This window comes from Panthera onca, chromosome A2 (genome assembly GCF_046562875.1).
Source record: "Panthera onca isolate mPanOnc1 chromosome A2, mPanOnc1 haplotype 2, whole genome shotgun sequence".
NCBI classification, from domain to species: Eukaryota; Metazoa; Chordata; class Mammalia; order Carnivora; family Felidae; genus Panthera; species Panthera onca.
Genome location: NC_138340.1, coordinates 126,367,119 through 126,391,655, shown reverse-complemented (window position 1 = coordinate 126,391,655; position 24,537 = coordinate 126,367,119). Strand labels below are relative to the sequence as shown.

At 49.2% G+C, this 24,537-nt stretch overlaps 1 protein-coding gene across 7 annotated transcripts in view; it reads right to left on the bottom strand.

The window, feature by feature from the left end:
- Positions 1-24,537, bottom strand: part of EEPD1 (endonuclease/exonuclease/phosphatase family domain containing 1) — a 240,787-nt gene that overhangs the window by 40,791 nt on the left and 175,459 nt on the right. For all 7 annotated transcript variants that reach the window (XR_014137313.1, XR_014137312.1, XR_013553043.2 and 4 more), the window contains 3 exons: positions 10,436-10,546; positions 6,626-6,760; positions 4,247-4,385 (listed from right to left, as the gene is read on the bottom strand). Coding sequence is in view for 4 of the 7 variants with exons in the window: in XM_078440574.2 (XP_078296700.1) it covers positions 4,247-4,385; positions 6,626-6,760; positions 10,436-10,546 (385 nt within the window). In the remaining 3 variants the exon portion in view is untranslated. The remainder of the gene's footprint in view (positions 1-4,246; positions 4,386-6,625; positions 6,761-10,435; positions 10,547-24,537) is intronic.

The window sequence follows — 24,537 nt, the reverse complement described above, 5'->3', positions numbered from 1 at the left end:
GAAAAAGCCTGAGGGTCTTGTCCAGATATTTAACAAGAGCTGGAAAAAACATTTATTGGGCACAGTGGGGGAAAAAACATGCAAATACTACAAGAGGGTGGCCATCTACAAGTCAAGGAAATCGTCCCTCTGACAGCTTGATCTCAGACTTCCAACCTCCAGAACTGTGAAGAAATACATTCCTATTGTCTAAGCCACCCAGGGTATAGTATTTTGTCATGGCAGCTCTAGCAGACTAATACAGGGCCAGAGTGAGAGGTTTTTCCCCTTGTTTTCAACATTTCTACCATTGTTTGATGTTCACTAAAGCAACTTAATCATCACGAAGTACTGAGTCATCACAAAGTATTTCCCGGAAGGAGCAGACATTTTGAGAGGACAGTGGACCCCAGCTAGGCTCTGGGATTCCCATACCTCTGCCGTCTCGAGATTCCCTTCAGGGGAGCCACATTATCGTGGCTAGCAGGGTGTCTGTCCTAGCTTTCAAGGGAGTCTTTAAGAAAGGCAGTTCATAAACGAGAGCCCAAGGTATCCGAGACCTGCAGGAAGTCTTTCTCCGGGACACCAACGTGTTTCAGCAATAATGGCTAGAGGCAAAGAAATCTGAAGTGAAATGACAAAAGCCACCAGCAGAGGGCACTCGTGCACTGCAGATGACACCCGCTCTGGGGACCATGAGGGACAAAAGGGGGTGCGATGGAAGACCCTCCTGGGGTTCCACCTGTGGCCTACAGAGATGTAATGGTACCCCTAGGCTGTATCTCAACAACATCTCAACATGACTTGAGAAATCAGTGCCAACTTCAACAGGAAAGCAGACTTGAGAATAAAATGAACAACTCCTACCTGGCCAGTGCTAAGGCCATCCATGAGCCTTCATCCTGGCCATCCATGAGCCTTCACCTGGTATTGGGCCTTCTCCACAGGTAAGAAGCTAAGTCTCTGAGAGGCTGAGTGGCTTGCCAGCCCTCAAGCTCACGGCTCTTCATAAAGGGCTAGAATGCGAGAGCCATGAGGACGTGGGCGGCTGTTCACAAAATCCCATGTGCCTGGAACAGTGCCTGCTGCACGGCAGACACTCGATAAGCACGTATGGAACAAATGGGTGAATGAGGCACGAGGAAAGCCCCCAGAATTAAGGTGTACTTTTTGAGAGGAGAAAAGACAAGGATGCTATGTTTACTAAATAACAAGAAAAGCCGAAGGTTAGGAGAAATGAGGCAGGACGTTCCCATATAACGAGACACGTTTTCATTGGGACGCAGACCCGAAAAAGTTTGGGCCAAAAGCGATTCTGAAACCAGGAGAGATGCTGGTGTCAGAGGTCAGCAGACACAGCTCCGAGTGACTTCAGGAATGACAACACCACAGCTCTTTCTGAATGCGCACATCCAGGTCTCTCACAACTCATCCGCTTTTGGTTAAATTGCTCTCCGTGATGGGGCGTCTGGGTGGCTCGGACAGTTACACATCTGACTCTTGCGTTTCGGCTCAGGTCTCTTGGCTTTGTGGGTTCAAGCACCACGTTGGGCTCTGTGCTGGCAGCAAGCACAGTCCTTGCCTCCGAGAATCCACAGGTGCACAGAGGCCTGAATTCTCCTAAAAAGCCATCTGCCTGGGATGGGATCCTTAGTTCCCAGGAGCGGCAGGGAGGATGCTTGGGGCTGACTTCCTCAGATAGTTCCTAGATTTACAGGACGCCAGTGACAATAGCAAGAGCTGGTCGCCACTGAGGGATAGTCCTACCCAGATGCCAAGCCATACTATGCACCCTGTTTCACGCTGAGTTCACAGAGAGAGCCCCAGGGGGGTCTGAAAGAAAGCCATCCCATCAGAGGACTGGCACACCACACACTGAGGTCAACCCAGATGCGCATTCCAGACAAAGGCAGAAAGGCCCAGAGTTCGCTAATCAAATTGGCTCTGTTTGCTCTGATAGCTGTGGAATAAAAGCTTAGTCTTTGTTTTAGCTCAGCCACCTCTGCTAATAATCAATTTGCCCTTGTACCTTGGGCACGCTCGAGAACTTCCTGAACCCTTGGGTCTGCTGTGTCACCAGTTAACAACTGGATATTAGTTATAAGCACAAGGGCACTGGGAACATGAGTCACTGTCCATACCCGGACAAGTCAAGGCAAGCCGGGCTATGGGTCAACAGTTCCTTGGCAACTTGGAATGAAAACCTGACCGCACTCTGGATGTCAGAAAAAACAGTGAGACGTTATCAGAGAAGATAGGAACTGGCATCTTTTTTTTCTGCTTCCGTGTACAGACAAGGAAAAGCTTGAGGTCGAGAACAGAAACGTCCACAGATTTTAAATGCTATGAAGTCATCTTTTTAATAGGCTAGAGACAAGCTGTGGGTGAACAATTTCCCACAGAGCTGCTTCTTGGATGGAGTATCTCAGCTTAGACATCTTTGTGACTTTTTTTTTTTAGCCGGAAGACCCCTGATTTAAGTAGAATGCTAGTCACAGCACATCCTGGTTCACAATGTAAGTTGCCTATCAACATCCACAGCAGCATTATTCACAACAGCCAAAAGATGGAAACCAGGTATTCACCGACCAATGAATGGATAAACAAAATGCAGTATATATACACAACAGAATAGTATTTGGCCTTAAAAAGGAAGGAATTTTTTTTGAGAGAGAGAGAGAGAGAGACAAAGAGAGAGCATGTGCATGTGAGCAAGGGGCAGAAAGAGAGAGAGAGAGAAAGAGATAGAGAAGCTTCTATCAGGGGCTCGCCTGAAGCGGGGCTCACACTCACCTCATGTGGGGCCCAAACTCACGAACAGTGAGATCATGACCCGAGCCAAAGTCAGATGCCTAATGACCGAGCCACCCAGGCGCCCAAAATGGAAGGAAATTGTGACACATACTACAACATGGATGAACCATAAAGACACGATGTAAGTGAAGTTAGCCAGCCACGAGAGGACAAATACCGCATGACTCCATTTGTACGAGGTACCTAGAGTGCTCCAATTCATAGAGACAGAAAGTAGAAGGGTGGCTGCTGGGGGCTGGGGAAGGAGGCGGTGGGGAGCTCATGTTGAACGGGCACAGAGTTTTGGTTTGGGAAGATGAAGAAGTCTTGCAGACGGAGGGACATCATGGTTGTAAAACCATGTAAATGTACGTACTGCCACCAAACGCTTAAAAAAAACGGTAAATGGTAAGTGTCTGTTACGTATGTTTTACTACAATCAAAAAGTCTTTTTAAAATGTAAAGCTCTAATTTGACCAAATTATTTTTATAGCCGAATTCTCACGAGTCACCCCTGTGAGGGGCCAATCTAACATGGACAAGGCTTAGAAAACTAGAGACTATTGGTGAAAACTCAAGAACACGTTAAGACAATTCTGGGCCTCCGGCTGTAAACGCCCACCTAGAGAAGGGCAGGGCTCTGAAAAGTCCAGCCAAAAAGCCCAGTCTTTACAGCAGCGTTAACTCTTCCTTCCGGTCAACGTGCACACGGGAAAATTTCTGTATTGCTGGGGCAGAGCCTGGAAACAGAGAGCCCACTTCCTACTGAAGCTCTGCTCTTTTCACTGCTCTCTTAATCCTCTGGTATGTTTTGAGTCAGCTCGTGTCCGCTGAGCCCTCACTGTGTGCCCGGTACAGCCACAGATCACCACCACGCCTCCCCAGCCGCCCCTGTTGAGGCGAGCGCTGGCCAGTCCCTGACTGGACAGGCTACAAGTAGTGTGGTGATTTCCCTGAGGTCCTACAGCGACTGAAGGAGCCAAGACGAAATGTGGGTTTTCTGAGAGCTCCGGGCTGATCTGCATCCCAGCAGGGAGAAAAAAATCTACCTTGTGCTAATCAGGACTTTCCCAGTCACCAACTGTCTTTCCTTCACAAGACGAGCACGTGCCAATCTGCAGGTGGCATCACCACAGCAGCAGCTGAACGCAGGAGGACTTGTCACGGGGGAGGGTGTCGTCACTTTTTTCCCCCTTAATCCTTTCCATCAAAGAGAGGCTGAAAAGCCCCAAAGCCGACAGTGTGGAGCATGCATGGTAGGCCCAGAGACGGAGGTGTCACCATGCACAGGGGTGGCTGGGCTCCACGATATGCAGGGGCTGACAGACGGTCTTCTGTGCCCCCAGCATGCACTGCTGCTGACAGCCCTGTCAGCCTAAGGGATCGGAGGGATGCTCCGAAGAGGCAGCCCCCTGCCTGCCCCCTGCAGAAGTGGGAGCTGTCGGCCCAGCCGAGGATAAAGACAATCTCCTACCTTTCAGGGTTTCCTGCAAGGTCTGTGCAAAGGTAGCCAAGCGGTGGCTGTCACTGTGATTCCTGCTTGGATTGTCGCCCCCTGGGAGGATCATGGATGCCAGGTGAAGGTTCACAAGGGTCAAGTCATTGCTTCCCACCTAGGCAAGAAGAAACAAAGCAACAGGGACAGGCTCAGATGCTCATATTTCCTGTATTCGTTGCTTCTGACTTAGGAACAGCTTCCTGCACGATGTTGACAACAGCAAACACAAACAAGGCAAGCTCACACTCCAAGAGATAATGCAAGACAGATCGCGCTTGGATTCTTTTGAGGCCCCTGTAGGACATCACACTCCCCTTTCCAACTTAGGGTCTGGAAAACCAGGTGCATCTGGAAAGGTCAGGTTTTGTTTTTTGTTTTTTCCTTGTAAGCAACCACAAAACGGGAGGCGGTGGTTCCCGCAGCTGGTGGTTAAGCAAGACTGGGGTCTTACCCTCTAGGGCTAGACCGTGATCCCTCTGCCAGGACTCACCGCTGGGACCCACTTCCTTCCCCACCCCACACACATCCCACCTACCCGCCCCCTTTGTGTTCTCTTCTCTCTGGAGACCACTGTGCCCTGCTGCTCACTTTCACCAGATTTCAAAGGAACAGGAAAGCTAGCTGAAGCCTGGCAGCACGGGATACGTCGCAGCCTTGGGTCCCCAGGGCAGGTGTCGTGGTGGGCAGGGACAGAAACACACAGAGATGGTCTCCTGGGCACAGCAGCTTTGCTCAGCTGCTCGGGTTTTGGCACTCCTGCCCTTCCATTTGTCGTGGTGACAAACGCTAAATACTGCCAGGAAGGACAGGGGTGCAGGGGGAGCCCCCACGAAGTGAAGGCTTCACTTCATTTCATCTTACAGACATGACCCCAGTTCACCATCATCACCACCCAGCCTGGAGAGCCCTCTGCAGCTGTGGCTCTGACCACAGAGAAACCACCTTAAGGCCACAGGCAGGGAAACCCTGCCTAGGAGGAGAACCTGGAGCCTGCTCCAGATTCTGTGTCTCCCTCACTCTGCCCCTCCCCTACTCACACTCTATCTCTCAAAAATGAATAAACGTTAAAAAAAAATAAACAAAATTGGAGACACCGGTTGGTCTGGCTGTTGCCCTGCTAGGTCAAAGCAAGTGCGACCACTTTACATAAAACAGAAATCCAGGGTGGCACTAGGAGGTTTTGAAGAGGGTAACTGGCAGATTTTGCACATCAATCTCCTAAGCACAACCACAGGCACCCCCAGGCGTGCGTGTGCACACAGAACCCCAGCAACTTTGCAGCCGGGGGCAGAGCCTGGTCCAGATCCCGGCTGCAACCAACACAGCTCCCAGCACAGAGGCTGCCCCTGCCACGTGCCGCCAGAGACCGTGCTGTGATTTGAGGCAACTCTCAGGCTCCAGAACTGCTCTGGAGCACACAGAAGTGGGGGGGGGGGGGGCAGGGGGTGCTCAAACACCCAGCAGGCTCTGTGGCAAGGGACCACTCTTGCCTGACCCTGGATTTCACAGGTAAGTGCCATGGGGATAAGGTCAATTGAGTGCCAACTGGGAGATCTATTTTGGCTGCTGGCTTCTTTTTTCCTCCTAATGCCCAGCTTCTGACTGTTTGTTGTTCATGACGTATCCCAGGTGCATCCCGGTCAATCAAAAAGACAGCTCAGATCAGTCCCCCTGCTCCTATCGATGCTCACGTAGGGAAGGGCTCATCTGGAGAGGTCAGTGGTGGGGCTGCCCTGACTCCACAACCCAGAAGCTCCTCTTGAAACCCTCCAAACTCAGATGACCCCTTGAGGGTCTTCCCCTCCCCACCCCCAACCTCCCACCCCACCCTTCCACCTCCTGGTAAGGAGAAGCATATCCTCAGAACCCATTCTGCTGTCCTCTAATCCAGTGATCTCCAAATGCCAGAGGAATGAAGAAGCACTGAAGGTACCTTTGAAAAATAGGCAGTCCTGGGCCCTGTCCCAGAAATTCTGTGTGTTTGGGGTACGGTCCAGGAATCCCTGATTTTAAGACAAGCCCCCCAGGTGATTCTGACACACGTTAGGTTTGGGAGCCAGCCATTTGATCTTCTGTGCCCAGATGCCAGAGTTATCAGAGCTAGAGTCCTCACCGCCCCCCGCCCCCCGCCCCCCGCCCCCCACCCCCAATCCCTCTCATTCCTGTTCTGGACAAGTTCACCGGCCAAGGGAACCCTAGGAGGACATGCTGACCTGACCCTCAAAGAGAATGAAATCAAGACAAAAAGAAGAGGCCGCTCTGGATCTCAGTTTAGAAAGGGACCCCCTACCCCCACCCCCCACCCCCACCCCCCAGCTTTTAGAAGTAGACCTTCACAGAAACATGGAATGGTACCTTGAACCTCGCAAGGTACGGGCTGGGACCCGTGGGCTTCCCATGCCCGTTGCCAGGTGAACTTTCCTGTGAGGTGGCGTCTCTCAGCTCCACCCCGGCCGCAGAGTCCCACAGGAATCCAGAGAATCCAGCCCCCTGCGGGAGAGGAACAGCTATCAGTCTGAATCAGGATTCAGCCCCACGCTGGGGGAAGAGGCAGGGGAAGCCAGGAGAAGATTTGGTTGGTTCTGCACTGGGTCCTGAGATCACATGCACAGGGACTGTTTCAGAAACAAAAGCACACCCCCAAAGCCACAGCACGTTCCTCCTTGCCCCCAGCCCCAAATATCCCACGCTGCCAATTTCAGAGTTTTATGTGGAGCCAGAGGGGCCTAGGCTGTTATCTCTTTGGGGGTGAAGTGAAGGGAGGCTCCAACTAAGCACAGAATTATCTTTTTAATCATCACATCCCTATGACAGACACTCATATCCCTGTCTACCAGGCAGGGGGTCAGCTGCTCAGAGAGGTCAAGTAACTTCCCTAAAATCCCACAGCTGGTAAGCAGCAATGCTGAGAACCAAATAGAAGACTCTCAGCGGTAGGCTTTGCTTACCAATTAGTGGCTGCATACAACAATCAGCACCTAGCAAATCCTCAGTATTTGCTGGATGAATGGAGGTCAGTGCTAAGAGTCACAGTGGTTTAGAAGTGGTCAAGGGCCCTCTGCGGGTGAACAGGTCTGCAGCCCCGGTGCAGGGCCCCATGAGGGCCAGAGAGTCGTGTCAGGAGTGTCCCAGGGCTTGGTGCTAAACGCTGCCATCTCCGGCTTCAGAATCTGCCAGCTTCTCACTGCTATCCCTGGGGGCCTTCTGCAAAGAGGAAAAGCTTCCTCTCCCACCTCACTCCAGCATCTAGAGGCTCTGCCGCCCGAGACTGGCAGCGGGACCCGTGGCATCGCTGGAGGGGCCGGTGGTGCTCATTGCGAAAAGAAAGGAAGTGACTCTGCACAACCTAAGTGGCCTCTGCTGAGTCCCCAACATCGGCTGAACCCCAGCCGCATGCCTTGCTGGGCTCAGCACCTCAACTAGACCAACTTGTGTTGAGGAGGAGGGAAGGAACGAACAGGGAACTGTGTTCTGCATGCTTTGGTATTTATAGAACCATAGGCCTGCCCGCCCACTGGAGAGAGCACCAGCTTAAGAATCAGAAGAGCTGGATCTCAGGGCCACCTGTGTCACTCAGCTGCGGGACTATGGGAGCCCCCCCACTTTTCTAAACCTGTTTCCTTGGGTACAAAGTGAGGAAAACGGGATTTGCCCTTTTGGTTTGGGAGGGTTATCCCCCCTTTACTGCTTCTCAAGCAGTGGTGCCAGAGTAAACTTCCTAAAGTACCATTCAGGTGGTCAGCTCTGCTGAAGAACCTTCAGTGGCTCCCCAGTGTGCACAACCCACTGCCCGAGGGGCCCTCCCAGTAGGCACCTTCCTGTTCAATGCAGCCCTTCACACCTGCTCACCCACGTTCCCAGCAGGACTGGGTGTTCCTGGGAGCGTCTCCCAGCCCCGGGACCCAGGAGGCCCCACCTGCAGAAGAACTGCTGTGCCTCCAAGCCGGGCCACGGGAGATCAGGTGTTAGAGCCAGAGCTCTCAAATGGGATTCCGGGCTGACTCCACCTGGTGGCGGCTAGAGGACTTTGGGGCAAGTCGTTTTGTCTTTACAGATAGCAATTTCTCTTGTGCGGCTGTCCCTCCAGCTGTGGGGCAAGGACCCGAGAACTGAAGAGAGGCGTGTGGACGTCACTGCAGGCATGGGGCAGACGGCAGGTGCAGCTACCCCTCTCCCATCTCCATCTCGGTTAGAGATCGAACATGTGCCACTCACAGATACAATTTATCAAACAGTGTTTAAAGAATTTTTAGGTTATCTGCCCATATTTAAGATTCAGTAAATGCCGCATTAAAATCCAGGTATGTGCATCTTTTGAGAGACCAGAAGATTTGTCCACATGAGGCCCACAACCCTCCACGGCAACAAGTGCGTGGGCACAGCCTTGCAGCCTGGCACAGCCTGCCGCCTCACGTGGACGCTGCCAGGCCCTGGCCTGTGTGCAGTTAATAAAGCATTTCAATGCACATTATCTTTTTGAATCCTACAGCCACCCAGTGACTTAAGGAAGGGGCTATTGCTCCCATTTTAGAAATGAAGGAACGGAGGCTGAGAAGGTTAAGTGGCTTGAACTCGGGTCTCCTTGCAACGGCACACTGTTCTCCAATGGCCTTGATGCCCCAGGCTGGAGCAGGGTTTCCTGCCTCGTCCCTCCAACAGGCTGTGAGCTCCCGGAGGGAGGGGCTCCATCAGCTCAGGTTGAATCCCTGCCCTGGGCTCACAATGAGTGAAAACAGGCAGGGCTGCGTCACCGGGTCTGTTTTTCTTACCGATGTCTATCTGGCGTGTAGCAAAGTGCCTGGCATGCAGTAGTAACCTTTCTAATTTTTCAGTGGACAAATAAAGAGTGTTAAATGGACTATAAGATCCTAATGAACCCACCTAAAAGATACTATTTTTTTAAAAAAGGCAAGGTGTGGGCGGGGCAAGGGGGGTTGCGCCTGGGTGGCTCAGTCGCTTAAGCGGCTGACTCTTAGTTTCGGCTCAGGTAGTGATCCCACGGTTTCACGATTTCAAGTCCCACATCAGGCTCCGTGCGGACAGTGTGGAGCCTGCTTGGGATTCTCGCTCTCCCTCTCTCTGCCCCTCACCCACTCATGCTTACTCTCTTGCTCTCTCTCAAAATAAATAACATTAAAGAAAAAGGCAAAGTGGTAGTGTTATTTCTATGTAGACTGAGTAGGAACAACCATGGGCTACAAAGGGAAAGACTAGACACGTTCCAAGTTGGCTTAATTTCCAGCCTATGGGGAAAGTACACTGGCCATCGCCTACAGTAACAATTTACACTCCAAAACATAAATCCCAGAGAAATAAGATTTATATCACCTTTTTAAGTCGTGGCTAAAAAAGAGAGCTTATGGTCAATAATTAACCAGATAACTTTAAGCCAGTATATATTTATAACTTAAAAGTTCCAAATCTCAATATCCCTCACATAAATGCTATTTGTGTGTTTATAAACATGTTGGATATACTAGAGAGAAAGAAATACAACATCTGCATTTATAGAAAAACTATGTGATGACACAATTTCCAACTCAAGATTAGCTACCAGAACTCTATTTTAAAATCTAAAACCCCACTAATATCAAACATTCCAAATGAGTAAAAACCTCAGTCTTGAATAGATCTGTCAGAGTGAAAACATATCCTTACAGTGATTTACCCACAGCCACAGGGGAAATACCAACGAAAGAAGACTCAAAATTAAAATCTGCTCAAAATGTCCACAGAACATTTCCATGTGCACAATTTCTACCACCAAAAGCAAATGCTTTGCCTATGAATTAAGTGAATTTGAAGTTTTCAGTCAATGAACAATGGGCTCTCCACAAACTTGGCAGAGGATAGAACTGTGGCGACAGGATTAAGAGGACAAAGGACAGAAATACCCCATTTGCAGCCTTGGCTCCAGACAGGATTTCTCCTCTCCTCCCAACACCCCAAACCCCCGTTTCCGCCTGGGCAGCCGTCCATTCCCGATCGAAACATGAAGCAAGAACCAGGGCATTTTGCAACGAATAGCAAAGAGCTAAGAAATGTGCAGCAACACAAAATTGCACCAGGGATGTTGGCAAAGGAAAGTTTCAAATGTCTGTGATTAGGGAAAAGAAAGGTGTCCACAAAACGGAGATAAAATCCAAGTTTTGCAGACGAAGGTACCTTCTGGAGCGGCGTGGAGGGCATCTCGGCGACAACGGCCTTCCAGCATCCCCGGGGCTGCTTCCACTTGCGGATGTTGGGCAGGAGAGGCTGGTTTAGCTCCGTACAGAACTGCAAAGACAGAGCACAAGTTGGTGTGTGTTCGTACCGAAAGCACACCCAGCTGGGGGCAGCCGGAGGAGCCAGGAGATGCCTGAGCCCGACTCATCAGCCTTATTCAGAGGCTTGTTGGACTTCATCTCTGTTCTTAGGGTTCGTGAAGACGCAGAGGACTAAAAAAGCCCCACAAATTAAAAAGCAAACTACCTATAAACGCACAGTTATCACCTGGGGGGGGGGGCTCTCAGTTCATAATCATCAATTTGCTTTGTAGCATTCTAGCACAGATAGCTCAAAACAAGCTGTCAGAATCCTTTCGATCCTTGTAAAACCGGTGGTTTCAAGGTCCCAGGAGGGTCTAGATACCAAACGTGGAGGAAGGAAGAGGAACACGTGGGGGTCTTTTCTCCCCCGAGCCTAGCTCACAGGTGGAAAAGCCGCCCCCCCTCCCCCCATCTAGAACCACCATATGTTCGCTTTGATGCTCTTCCGAGAAGAAAGCCCTGCTGTCGTGGCTCTGACACTCCACGTGTGTTTATAGGCTGTGCTTCTTTTCGCTTGCGCGGCTCCTCCAAAATGGCATGGGAACCACAGAGGGAGTTGATCACCAAGGCAAAAGACAACCGCACCGGCCAAGTAAATGAAGGGTTAACAAACTACGTGCTCCCAAAGAGGTGGACCAGCTCCTCGAACTCACGCCTCAGTCGCAAGCCAGCCTCTTGACGACGGTTCCTTTGAGGGGGCCCCAGCGTTTGTCATATTTGGGTTTCGTTTGTGAGATGCTCCAGCATCGGATTCCGCCCCTTCTGGGGGGACACCGTGTGTCATGCAAGGCGGAGCATGCCAGTCACCCGTTTCTGTGTCCGGCCCTGCAAAGTGAGTCTTCTGGCTCCCCTGGGCGCCTCTCCACCCCCTCTCCCGTGAGCTGTCCTCAACTAACCTCACTTCCCTCCACTGCTTCCGCTTACACCTCTGTCCCGAAGGCCCCCAAACCTGTACCTGCGGCTCAGATTTCTCTCCCAAGGTGTGAACGGCATTTCGACAACCTTTTTAACATTTCTACCTGAATGTCTCCACAGAACCACAAGCCCAACGGGGTCACAAAGGGACCTGCCGTTCCCCTCCCCCCATGTCTATCTCAGTTCCTGGTATTTCCATCCTTAGAGCTGCTCTGACTCGTCCCTCTCCTCCTCCGGCCTGGCCCACTGATTCCACCGCCTCATGGGTCCGGAGCTCCCTCTTTTTGTTCTCTAGTCCCATGGCCGTGGCCTGTTTCAGAGCCCCATCTTCTCTCACCTGGGTCACCAGCAGAGCCGTGAAGTCTTCCTGCCTCTCTGTCATTCAGTCACCCTCCATGTGTCCTCTGGGTAAGTTGTGATGGCCATGCTGATAGCTGCTATCCCTGTGGTTCCTAAAGTACTGCCCGGGGCCCAGGAGCTTCAACATCACCTGGGAGTTTGTTAGAAAGCCTCCGGCCAGGGTCTGATCCTAGACCAACTGGATCAGAAAGGCGAGTGAGGCCCGGTGACCTGTTGTTAACGAGCCCGCCCTGCAGGTGATTCTGATCCCTGCGAAGGTTGGAGAACTGCAGCTGGCCAGACCCTCACAAGCCTCTGCCCCAGAGGCAGGCAGTGCTGTGGGCAAACAGCTGTCAGCTGCCAGCCCTCTGCAGGAGCACCTCAGCTGCAGAGAGCTGCATTCCTGGCCCCTCCTGGGCGGGCCTCACGCTGCTTAGCTTTAAGAGGGAAGATGAGCATCCCTCCCTGGGCAAGGGAGGAAGCATGGCAGGAGGTCTACTTTAGATACGTGCCGTTCTCTCTCAAAATAAATAAACTTAAAGAAAAAAAAAGAAGAGCAGGGGCGCCTGGTGGCTCCACTGGTTAAGCATCCTACTCTTGATTTCGGCTCAGGTCATGATCTCACGGTTCATGAGATCAAGCCCCACACTGCACTCTGTGGTGACAGTGGGCAGAGCCTGCTTGGGATTCGGTCTCTCTCTCTGCCCCTCCCCAGCTCATGCTTGCACGCTCTATCTCAAAATAAATAAACTTTCAAAAATCTTAAAGAAAAAAAAAGAGATGTGCTGTTCTTGGGGTTCTGCTTTACAGTAGACGGTTAAGTGTCTGCCTTTCCCTGATAGCAGATAACATAAAGAACAGAGACTGTACCCAAGTCACCTTTAAAAAAATTGTTTTATTAAGTTTATTTGAGAGAGACAGAGAGACAGAGAGACAGAGAGAGAGAGAATCCCAACCAGCCTCCGCAATGTCAGCGCAGAGCCTGATACAGGGCTCAACTCACGAACTGTGAGGTCATGACCTGAGCCAAAATCAAGAATCAAGCCCTCAACCGACTGAGCCACCCGGCACCTCCCAGAGTCGCCTTTATAAAGCTCAGCTGACACTGAGCACGGTGCTCCCTGACACTCACCAAGCCTCTGCTGGTGAACCAGGAAACGCCAGGGAAGACGGCACTCCCCAGTCCATGTATGACACACAAATTGGGGGGGGGGGGGTCGGACTCCTCCTTGCAGCTGATTATCTAAATAATTGCCTCAATTTTAACCTCACTTTGAGTTTGCCTGAGAAGTGTTCTCTTTGGGATTTGATCATTAGGGCTTTTATCGGTTCCGACCATGGACAGTGTGCTATTCCTAATGAGGGCCTTCACCCCAGATGAATCCCCTTGGCCAGATGGTCTTGGCTGGAAGCCATCCTTGGATGGGAAATGAAGCACTTTGGAAAATGCAGCCGGAATGTATTGACTATAACTTTAGGGAATCTAGCGAGGAAATGGACTCCACAAAGAGTCCAATTTCCTGCCAGGGAATCATTTGCTTGCTGAGTGATCATTAGAGCTGAATCTGAAAATCATTAAAAAGGAGAGAAGCTCCGAATGCCCATCTGGTGCTTCGCTCTTCTCCACGCAGGGAGTCCCGCACCTGGCTGCTCACCCAAATCTCTCAGGATGCACCCTGGGGAGGCTCTATTTTTAAATACCCCCTCCGGTGATTAGCCAGCCACCCAGATTAGAGAACCCGCAGGACCCTGCTGTGCTGGGAACTGCAACATGTAGGAGCCACAAATCACATCTTTCCTAACCCTCAGAGAGCCTTCAGATACCTGAAGACAGGTGAATCTCCTGTTCACGCTGTAACCGCCAGCCCCACTTAAACACTCCCATTCCAGGCAACGCCACTGTGATCGGAAGGGTTAGCATGCGAAGGAAGAAGCGACACAGGCTTCCATTGCTCTCCATGCTTACGACTCTCAGAGAAGGCCTTTGGAGCCTAAAGTCAGCTAGTCAAAGTGTGATCATCGGTATCGTCTGGGAATTCATGAAACATGCATATTCCCAGGCCCCTCTCAACCTACTGAGTTAGTAACTCCAGGCGGGGGCCAGGTGATCTGCATTTTAACAGCCCCTCCAGGTGCCTTGGATACAATTTTAAAGCTGGTGTTATCAGATGAGGGAAAGACATTCTCCTTTTGTTTTCTATCTAAAAGCTTTTCTTTCGTGGGTAAACTCTAGGAGATTTAAGGAACCCTAATTCCTGACCTTTAAGGGCTACCTATATTTTGTACATCTGAAGCCTTGATCTTGATAACCTCTCTCAGCCCACAGAGTAGACGATCCCCCTGCTATGCCCTCTTATTCAGTATCTCATATTATCAGAGACAATTAATAGTTTAAGGAACCAGGGGAAAATTATTTATGGCTAGAAGCGTTCTATGCCCACATCTGCATGCACAGACCTCAGTGCTAGGTAAGGGGTAGGACTGTCTTCTATTTCTAGGGCTGAAAAAAGAATTGCCAGTTTGTTAACTTAGTTGACTGCACTACCAGTTCACAGCAACACTGAAGAGCACCTTTTAGATTCCTGCTACTCAGAGTGCGGTCCGTGGACCGTCAGCACTGACCTCACTTGGGAGTCTGTCAGAAATGCAAAGTCTCAGGCTCACCCCATACCTACTGCCTTGAAATCAGCATTTTCTCAGGACCTCAGAGTGATTTACAAGCTTGGCAAGTTTGAGAAGCCTGCTTCGGAGCCTTCCTTGTTTTGTAGACATCGTCCCTATTACCTGCCCCAGCCGGCCTGCATGAGGTGAACACCCTACCAGTTATTTGTGAGTGAACTACAGCACAGAAAGGTTAAGCCATCTGTGAGTTTCCAGTCAAGATCACACGGTGGAGAAGAGTTAGAGGAGGGTCTGAACTGAGGTCTGCTTCCCACTACTCTATCTCCTGGCCAGGCAGGTATAAGAGACGGAGTAGGGCAGGCTCTCAGATGAGGCCAGCCCGCCTTACTGGACGGACCCTTGGGTCCTTCCTCCTGAAAACTTCACAGGAAAACAAAAGCAACCTCTGAGAGCCCTCCCTCTGAACTCTGCCTAAAATTGTTTTATTTAGAACAGCTGGTTCTCAAATTTTCTGCTTCCTCCCCATATCAGCAGGTAGAAACAATACTCTTCTAAGTAAAAGAGGCTCACCGGGGCAGAAAGGGTGGAAATGGGGGGTGTGTAGGGTTGGGACAAAATCTCCCAGGGAGCTGACCTGCACAACCCAAAACTACGACCCTACAAATGTATTTCTAGAATCCTGGGGGCTAGCCCACCATCTGCCTCCATCAAAATCACACTGGTTCTTGTTTTTAAAAGCACAGATCTGTGAACTCCATCCCTCACAGAATCGGAATCTCTGAGGTTAGGGCCAATCTGTGCATTTCTCACAGGATCCCCGATCAGCTTTGAAGCGTGAGCAACTCAGACAAGGCTCTGCAATTGCTTATTTTGAACTCAGCCTTCATATTTTTCATACCTGTGGTCTGGAAAGACAGTTTTCATTATTCAAAACAAACCTACCATTTCAGCTATCACCCCCACCCCATGCAAGCATCTGACTGGGCCTCTTCTCAGATAATCCCATGAGGTAACACATGAAGGGAGCCCAGCGCACAGGAGGCATGCGACACATACTCGCTGAGTGGATGAATCAGAGAGGTCTCCTGAGGATCCCACCTTATGGCTTCTCTCTCCCAAGATGAGTTACAAGAACGACCATAGGCTGGACTTGTTCCTCTAGCTTCAGACCAAACATGGGTGATATCGTCATTCTTCCACACCCACCTCACTACCAGCTTCATCAACACCAAATCCCCTCTGCTCTTTGGCTCAGCAATCATGGGACTCAGTGTCAGAGATTTTAACTCCAATCTACAAGATGCCCAAGGCATAGGCATTCAGAAATGCCAAGTCCTAAGAGAAAAGACTCTTGGCTATGTTTCAGATGTGCTGCGCCCTGGGCCTGCCCTGGATCAGCTGACTCAGCTTGTCTCTGCAGTGACAGAAGGGTTCCAAGGCTTGAGACCAACCGCGATTTGTTCGTGGACCTTTGGACTTTTTTTTTTCTTTCTTTCTACTCCTCCCCCTTCCTGAAACAAATATTCCTTGCTCATCCGGTCCTGAGTGAGAAACACAAATAGGAAAAGCAATCTAATTTCACTTGGTGGCCTGTCCAGCCACCACCAAGCTCAGTGGTCCTTCTTTCGTCTTCCCCGTTCAGTTAACTTAAAATACCTGTGAGCTAGGTATTAAGATGTGTTACAGTGGTGCCCACAGAGTTAGCTGGAGACAGACTTTTAGGACTACTGGCAGGCATTTTCAAAAGCAAACTCCAAATGGCCACCCTTATCCTGCATCCTGGATGGTGGGGGAGGGGTGTCCTCACTTGGAACCCTCTGGGTCAAATTTCCAGATAAAGTTGCTTTGCTTTGAGTTGGTTGTTTTTGCTTGCTTTATGGATCCTGGAGGTGACCTCCTGGACAGTGAGTTTTCCACATGTGAACCGTTAGTTTTCTCTGCACACTCAATGATAGCTTCTGAAAACGCAGTATATGATGGCTAAAGCAGCACAGGTGAGCTTCCTTAAAAAAGATAAGTTGCCATCATAAAATAAAGAAGTCCCCGACTCAGACCATGCAAGGTCAAGAGACTAAACTTTCATTTGGATGCCACAGGCATGGGAGCAAATGACAGAGACAACAGTTTCTGTACCGTTAATTGTAAGCAAGGGCTTATCTTTGCCAGCATCTCCAAGGGCGGAAATGCCATGGACAATAATAGAAGCCAGCACATCTATGGGTATCTGTAAATGATCCCATTTGGAGTGAAACCAAAGAATGGTTGAGGTCATTAAAAAACGTCACTGTACTCTAAAAGAAAACACCAACGCAAAAGCAAATTACATCTCAGTATCAACTCAATAAGAACCATGTTTGGCCTTCTAAGTGTAACAAGCCTATTGCAAAGTTTTTCTGGGATATTTGTTTAGCCTTTAGAATGTTGATATTTTGAAGGTCGATGGGGCAGCCAAGTACTCAGTTACATTGCTTAGTTCTCCTAGGAGCTAAGTGCCTTAATGGTTATCAGCGGTCTTAACGGCCCTGGCACGCCTCTTTGCAGAGCAAGGGCTCACACACACAGTATAACATGGACACAAAGCAAAAGCGAAAAGTCTTTCAACCTCCTCTTTGTCTCAATCTGTCCAGAAGAGATCAAGTTTGCTCGGTGGCTTATGCCCTATGTTCCCAAAGAGCCAGGATTATCATAGAAGAAAGAAGCCCCTGTCTTAGGTCAATGCAAACACAGGCACGTATCCCTGAGGGGAGACAGGTGCAATGTGGGACAGAGAGCAGTATAGGGTGAGGGTTCTCCAGGGCTCTGAGCACCTCTGACTTTACTGCTACAGCACTGCCTACAGGGCCTTCCCTACAGGGTCAGGAATCCGCAGAGGGGGAGCGTCGGTCATTCTCTCTGCTCCTTGGGGGCTCATTGAGCAACTACCATATTCCAACATTAAAAGGAAGAACTGGCCTTGGTTTCTTCTAGCTTCGCAAGTTTCCTCAGTGGGCCACCTTCATGGGCTAGAAGAAGAGGAGGAGCTTTGAGACCCTAGGTCTTGGTCTCCCTATCCATCAAGTGCAGGGACGGGAGGAGATGACCCCGTCCAAGGGCATTTCCAGCTCCAAAACCATATGATTCTGGAATTCTAGGAGGCGAGGATGAGAAAAGAGGGAAAGGCGGAGGGGGGAGGGGTGAAGGAAGCGTAGGGAGAGGAAATACAAGATTCTCATAAACTCCTCTCTCCCTCTTTCTCTGTGATAATTGCTGTATGAACTCCACGGAGAAGCTGATTGCATTGAGAGGACACTGAACTGTCCAAAGGCCTTTCCCCCAAACCATGAGAGTGGATTCCACTCTTCCAAAAAACGGCATCAGCTTTCTTTCATGTCCCCTTGGCTCCACCCGGAAGACCCCTCACTAAACTGCCTGGAATAAGAGCATACTCTTAATAGGCAGTAATTTTAATAGGTTAAGTTTGGCTAAGTCCAACAATAGTCAGAAACACAGGTGGCCAGTAACCTACAGCCCAGTCAGCTTCTGAAACCTGTAAAAAAGTAAGAGCCGGAGGGGGAAGGGAAGGGCAGGGAAAGTAAGTGCCAATAATTTGACAGACACTTTTCACAGATTATCACATTTACTCCTACTGATAACCTTGCGAGGCAGGTAATAATGCTCCCGTTTGACCCCTGAGGAAACCAGGCACCATGGCAAGGTCACTCACTGCCAGCAAGTGGGCCACGTGGGATGGGAACCGGGTCTGGCCAGCTCTAATGCCGAAACGCACAGAGGGGAGAAAGCTCAGAAAACAAGCCCGCCAACTGATCTAGGCGACGGTGTATGTGGTGCAGGCACCGTACCACATGCTTTCCAAATCTGGGGTTCTCTGGAACTGAGTCAGTTTCATCATCAGTGCCCCCGGGGTCCCGGGGACACAGAGTTCTGGAGAGGTCACCACATCAGACCACAGCTTACCTCCTGGCAGGGACCAGGCACTGGCGGGACATGCCCATTCTGTAACCTAGAGCCAAGCACTCAGAGCTTCATAAGGCAGCCCCTGCTCTAAAGCTCAGACCCCATCCTTCCTCATCGGCGGGGAGAGGCAGTGAGCTTACAGCCCCTTCATCACTCGGCACAGGGGCCACTTCCAGATCAGCTCCATGAACACGCTCTTTCCATGGGCACCCGAAAGGAATTCTGGGCGAGTGTTCATCCTTGTTTAAACATTATCATGCTGAGGAAGATCAAAAGCAAACAGAGACATTTCCTGACCCTCCACAAACAGCTAATCATTAGCTGCTTTTACAGAGTCAAGGGAAGGGACACCCATAGGCACTCCTGTCAACAGAACGCTGCTGGTTCTGGTAACCTCTCCTCTGTGTTCTCCCAAGTTACTCATCATGGGTTTCCTGAACAAGATGGTTAAAAATGACAAAGGTGGTGGGGGTGGGGGGTGCCTGGGTGGCTCAGTCAGTTAAGCGTACGACTTCAGCTCAGGTCACAATCTCGTGGTTCGTGGGTTCCAGCCCCACCTCGGGCTCTGTGCTGACAGCTCAGAGCCTGGAGCCTGCTTTGGATTCTGCATCTCCCTCTCTCTCTGCCCGTCCCCTGCTCATGCTCTGTTTCCATCTCTCAAAAAATAAATAAGTGTTAAAAAGTTTCTTTAATAATAATAAAAAATAACAAAGGGCTAAAAAGCCTTTCAAGGACAATCAAAACATTTTTCTGCAAGGGGAACTGTAAAATGGAGAGCAGAGGGAGGGGGAGATTTCATAGAGGTGGAAGTTAGGTTAGGAGGAGACGGAGCCACACGGGGCACAGGGATCCCACACTGCCACCACCCTCACCACCATCCTCATCATCCCTCACTGTCGCCCTTCAGGGACACTTCCAAAGGTTCTTGTCTTCTCCAAAGGTCTTCGGATGTGAAGACTCTTCATCTCAGCTAGGAGCGAAGACTGTGATAGTTTTGTGGCTTTTTTTCCCTTCTCTTTAAATTGAGGCTTATGTCTGGATATAAACGAACACAAGCTCCTTATAGGATAATTTGTAAAGTAGAGAAACACAGAAAAATCTAAGCAGAATACCACTGGGCAGGACAAGCACTGCCAACCTTTTGTGGATTTCCCTGCAGGCTATTTCCTATGGAGTTTGTTACTACATCTGTCTGTCCGTATAGATGCACATGGTTTTGCGTTCTGCTTTTCCTGCTTACCACTGTGCCACAGGATTACAATACCTTCTAAATTCACGCCATGAGCCATCTGACATGCTATGATATGGACAGGGCAAGCCATACCACAGTGGTGGAGGTTTCATTACTTGGAAGAAATTTCTGCTTGAGGCTCATTTCATTTCACTGTCAACATCTTAAAATCACCTAACAAAGTAGTTGTAAGACCGATTCTACCCTCACCTGCTCAAAATGATTTCATCCACAGGTGTAAATAAAAATCCCAAGTAAGTTAGCATTTAAAATTATAACGTGTTCATTTTTGAAAATGCATCAGGAGGTCTTTGTTTATTTAAATATATATACCTGTGATAAACACACAGCAGTACAGGGCCCCAGAGTGCATTAAACCCCTGAAATGTACAATCAGAAGGGAAGTGACACTTTCTTTTTTTAACCCCCTGATATAAGAGATGGGAGTTTTTAAAAATAGTTTCTTTCATCTTAAGATAAATAACTTTCACCTTTATTTTTTCCCTCTAGCTTTGTTTTTTAATAAAATGTCTCTCTAGAGAATTTGTCCTGCTGTCCGTCTGTCTGTTAGGACCCTCGGGCGTGTACAGAAGGTGGGGGCGATCGCCAGGTCAGAACTCAATGGGATGTCTACTCCACTCTGGTGCCTTAACCTAAGCTGTGATGTTAAATGGGGTCATGTTCATTATTCAAGGATGAGGTTAGGAACACAGACTCTAGAAAAAGGCTGCATACGTCCAGACTTCGGCTCTACCACTTATCAAGAGTTTTGACTCTGGGCAAATGACTATTCACCCGCTCCACACCTCAGTTTCCCCATCTGTAACAAGAGGACACAAACTGTTCCTGCCTTACCAGTTTGCTATTTCTTAATTTTTAAAAAACATGTATTCATTTTTGAGAGACAGAGAGTAAACTGGGGAGGGGTAGAGAGAGAGGCAGGCTCCAGGCTCTGAGCTGTCAGAGCCTGGAGATTGAATCGGAAGCTGGCTCCAGGCTCTGAGATGTCAGCACAGAGCCTGATACGGGGCTCGAACCCACAAACCATGAGATCATGACCTGAGCTGAAGTCAGACGCTTAACCAACTGAGCCACCCAGGTGTCCCTGCCATTTCTAAAGCAGGTAGCACAGGGCTTGGCACACAGCAAGTCTCCTGTGTGTTCTTGTGGCTGTGCTACAGATTGGGCCACTCCACCATGACAAGGCCATGGAAGGAGGGTCCCCGCCTTCAACTTTCCACACACGATGGCACAATTCTCAAAGCAAACCAGCTGAGGAAGTGAGCAGGGGCAGGGGCCAGGGCCAAAAGCCAACACATCGCAAGCTGGGACATAGAGACCACTGAAATACAGCCCTGCAGATACGGACAGAAAGACGGGAAACTAGTTGCTAATATTCTTCTCTGGTGAAGAGGAAAGAGGATTCATGCAAACATTCAATAAAAATGTAACAAGCATTAACTGTGTGTGTATCCTGGGTCAGGCTCTGGAGCTATAATGGTGAGCATTAGAAACATGGTCCCCTGCCCTCCCTGAGCTTACAGTCTATGTATGAGGGGCAGGGGGTGATGTAAGCCCACTTTAAAAAAATAATTATATTTATGATACTTTTATTGAGGTCATTCTAGTGCCAAGTACTGAACACACATGAATTCATTTTGTTCTCAAAATAGCTTCCTAAGGTAGGTGTTATTATGATCCTCATTTGATGGATGAGAAAACAGAAGCACAGAGAGGCTAATTAACTTGCCCAAGATCACACAGCCAGTAAGAGGCAGTGCTAGCATTTGAACCCAGGCAGTCTGACTCCAGAACCCATGTTCTGTGAATAGCCTTCTTTTGTTTCTGTCGACACAGTTATTAATCAAATAATCATCCACACACAAAACTGTGGCTGAGACGTGGGCCACAAAGGAGTGGTTCCAGGAGCCTGTGGCATCCATGACAGTGGCAGTGGGGGTGGGGGTAAGAGGGGTTTGACTTAGTCAGGGACGGCTTCCCTGAAGAGGTGATGCTTGAGCTCAGAACCCAAGGATGAGTCAGAGTTAACTGGTTAAAGAGGAAGGGAGAGCAACCCAGGCAGCCAGACAGCACATGCAAAGGGCCTGTGGTGGGACAGACATGGAGAATTTGTAGGACAGAAAGGTGAATGTGGCTACAGCACAGAGGATGAGGGGCAGAATGGTGAAATGAGCCCCAAGGAATGTCAGAGCCTGACCATGCAGAGCTCTGTCTGCTCTGAAGGGAGTTTGTTCCTCCTCCTGTGAGCAATCCTAAACCTGACAGAGGGCACAAAGAGATCTGCATTTTTACACGGGTGCAGAGCTGTAGTATACAGTGTGGGCTGGAGAAGGGCCGACAGGCCGTAAGACATGGGGACAGCTTGACTAAAAGGAAAGTAATCCCAGTCTGAAAGATAATTAAGAAAGAAGCATAACTTGGCTTTAAAAAAATGAAAACAGGTACTTAAACCAATACGACCGAGTACGGGAATATTCACAGCAGCACTATTCACAACAGCCAAAAGACAGAAACAGCTCAAATGTCTGTCAACCAATGAACAATAAACAAAACGTGCTGTATCCATACAATGTACCACCAGCGACCCACAGGAAAGGGATGACCTATTAATACCTGCTACGACATGGGTGAACCTCAAAAATACACTGAGTGACAAAGCCAGACACAAAAGGCCCCAAATTGTAGGATTCCATGTACATGAAATGCCCTGAACAGGCAAATCCATAGAGACGGAAAGCAGACCGGTGGTTGCCAGGGGACGAGAGGAAGAGGATACTAGGTTTCCTTCTGGATGACGAAAATGTCTTGAATGAGACGGATGTGATGGTTGCACAACACTGTGAATGTAGTAAATGCCGTCGGATGACACACTTTCAAGTGAACTCTGCAATGGTTACTTTTTTGGTATGTGAATTTTACATCAATAATAAAGAAAGTGAGGGCACCTGGGTGGCTCAGTCGGTTGAGGGTCCAACTTCGGCTCAGGTCATGATCTTGTGGTTCATGAGTTCGAGCCCCACATCGGGCTCACTGTTATCAGTGCAGAGCTCACTTTGGATCCTCTGTCCCCCTCCCTCTCTGCCCTTCCCCTGCTCGCTCTCTCTTTCTCTCTCTCTCTCTCTCTCTCTCAAAAATAAATAACACATTTAAAACAATACTAAAGAAAGTGACTTGGACAACGAATTGGATGTTGAAAGTAAAGCAGAGGAACCACTCTGTTCATTCAACACACACCAGGCGCTACACCAGGCTACAGCTGTGCCTGCTGGCTGTCCCTCAGGAGCCCTCCATCAGGGTGTCAGTTCCACCCCCAGGGAGGCCACCTCTGCACAGGGACAATCCAGTGTTTCACCACATGGTCACTGAACACCTGGAAGAGGAGAACACCACCCAGTAATTCCTGGAATAGAGGCTCTCTGAAGCTCAAAAAAGACATTTTTAGGGCAAATAAAATAAATACTTTGTCCCAAATTAGGCACTAAACTTGTGAGTAATGATTGAAACTAATTATTCTAAGTGGAAAGCAGGTCTGAAAATAGCAATGAGTTTTGGAGGATTTTGCAGCTATTTTAGGAGAGTGTAGGAAAGCTGCAGGCAGAGTGAAGGACCCCAAGTCAGAGCAGAAACACCGTGATGGCCATGCCAGGGTTTGCCCTGAATATGCCGCTCCATAGATTCCAACATTTTTACCTGGCTCGAGAAACATGCCAAGGACGAAGGTTGAAACAGAGTTTCATTTGTCACTTCCTAATGAAATGCTGAACTGAAATTTTGCTGTGAAATGTCAACCATATATGTTACGATGTTTTACTTGTAAGCAAAAAGGCACCTGACCCAAGCTTGTAAGGTGACAGTAACATTTCCTAAGACAAACCATGTTGGTTTAGCCTACCGGAGCTCTTCCCTTTCTAGAATTTTCTTCCGTCTTAGATATTTTCAGGTGACAGGCTCAAAGAATGGGTAAGATGGGTACCAATTGGGGAAACAGTGTTTCTAAACCCCCCCTCCCCCCAAAAAAACCATCCCACAGTACAATGTATTAATAAGAGTTTTTTAAAAAAATCTTTAATGTTTATTTATTTTTGAGAGAGAGAGACAGACCATGAGCAGGTGAGGGGCAGAGAGAGAGGGAGACACAGAATCCAAAGCAGGCTCCAGGCTCTGAGCTGTCAGCACAGAGCCCGACGCGGGGCTCGAACTCACGGACTGTGAGATCATGACCCGAGCTGAAGTCAGACGCTTAACCGACTGAGCCACCCAGGCGAGTATTTTTACTTCTGCGGTTTCAGATATGACAACAGAAAGGGTTGGGGACACAGAAAAGGAAGATGGGAGGAGAGGAAAAGCCGAGACAAGAGGGTAGGTACTTACATTCAAAGAAAATAATCCAAAGAGAAGCAGAACAAAGCCCATGGTTTACATTAGCTCCCATCCCTACCCTCCTATGAGAACACCCACTTTTTTTTCAGCCCCAGAGATAGATTTTCTCAGTCCATAAACACTGAAGACTCATTCACTCTTAGACTCACTCTAGGCTGCAGAGCGCCCAGCACTTTCCTGTGTGTTCCTGTGAAGCATCCAGAGTTATTTAGGAACTGTTACATTAAACACAAAATTAGTTCTTATGGACCCCCAGGGAAATCGCTCTGGTTGCCATTTTTCTTACAGAATGCCAGCCTTCAGCTATTCTAAATGGTGTTTATGCAGCCTGCCGTCCTTAGCAGCCATAATCATAAAAATAAAGACTTCAAAGCCGTGGGTGAAAGTATTACTGATTCATGACTTATTTTATTTTGATTTGCATTATGCCAAATCCTACGCTTTAAAGCCTTCATATTTCCTAAATTATTTCAGGGCAAACCACACAGATTTGATTG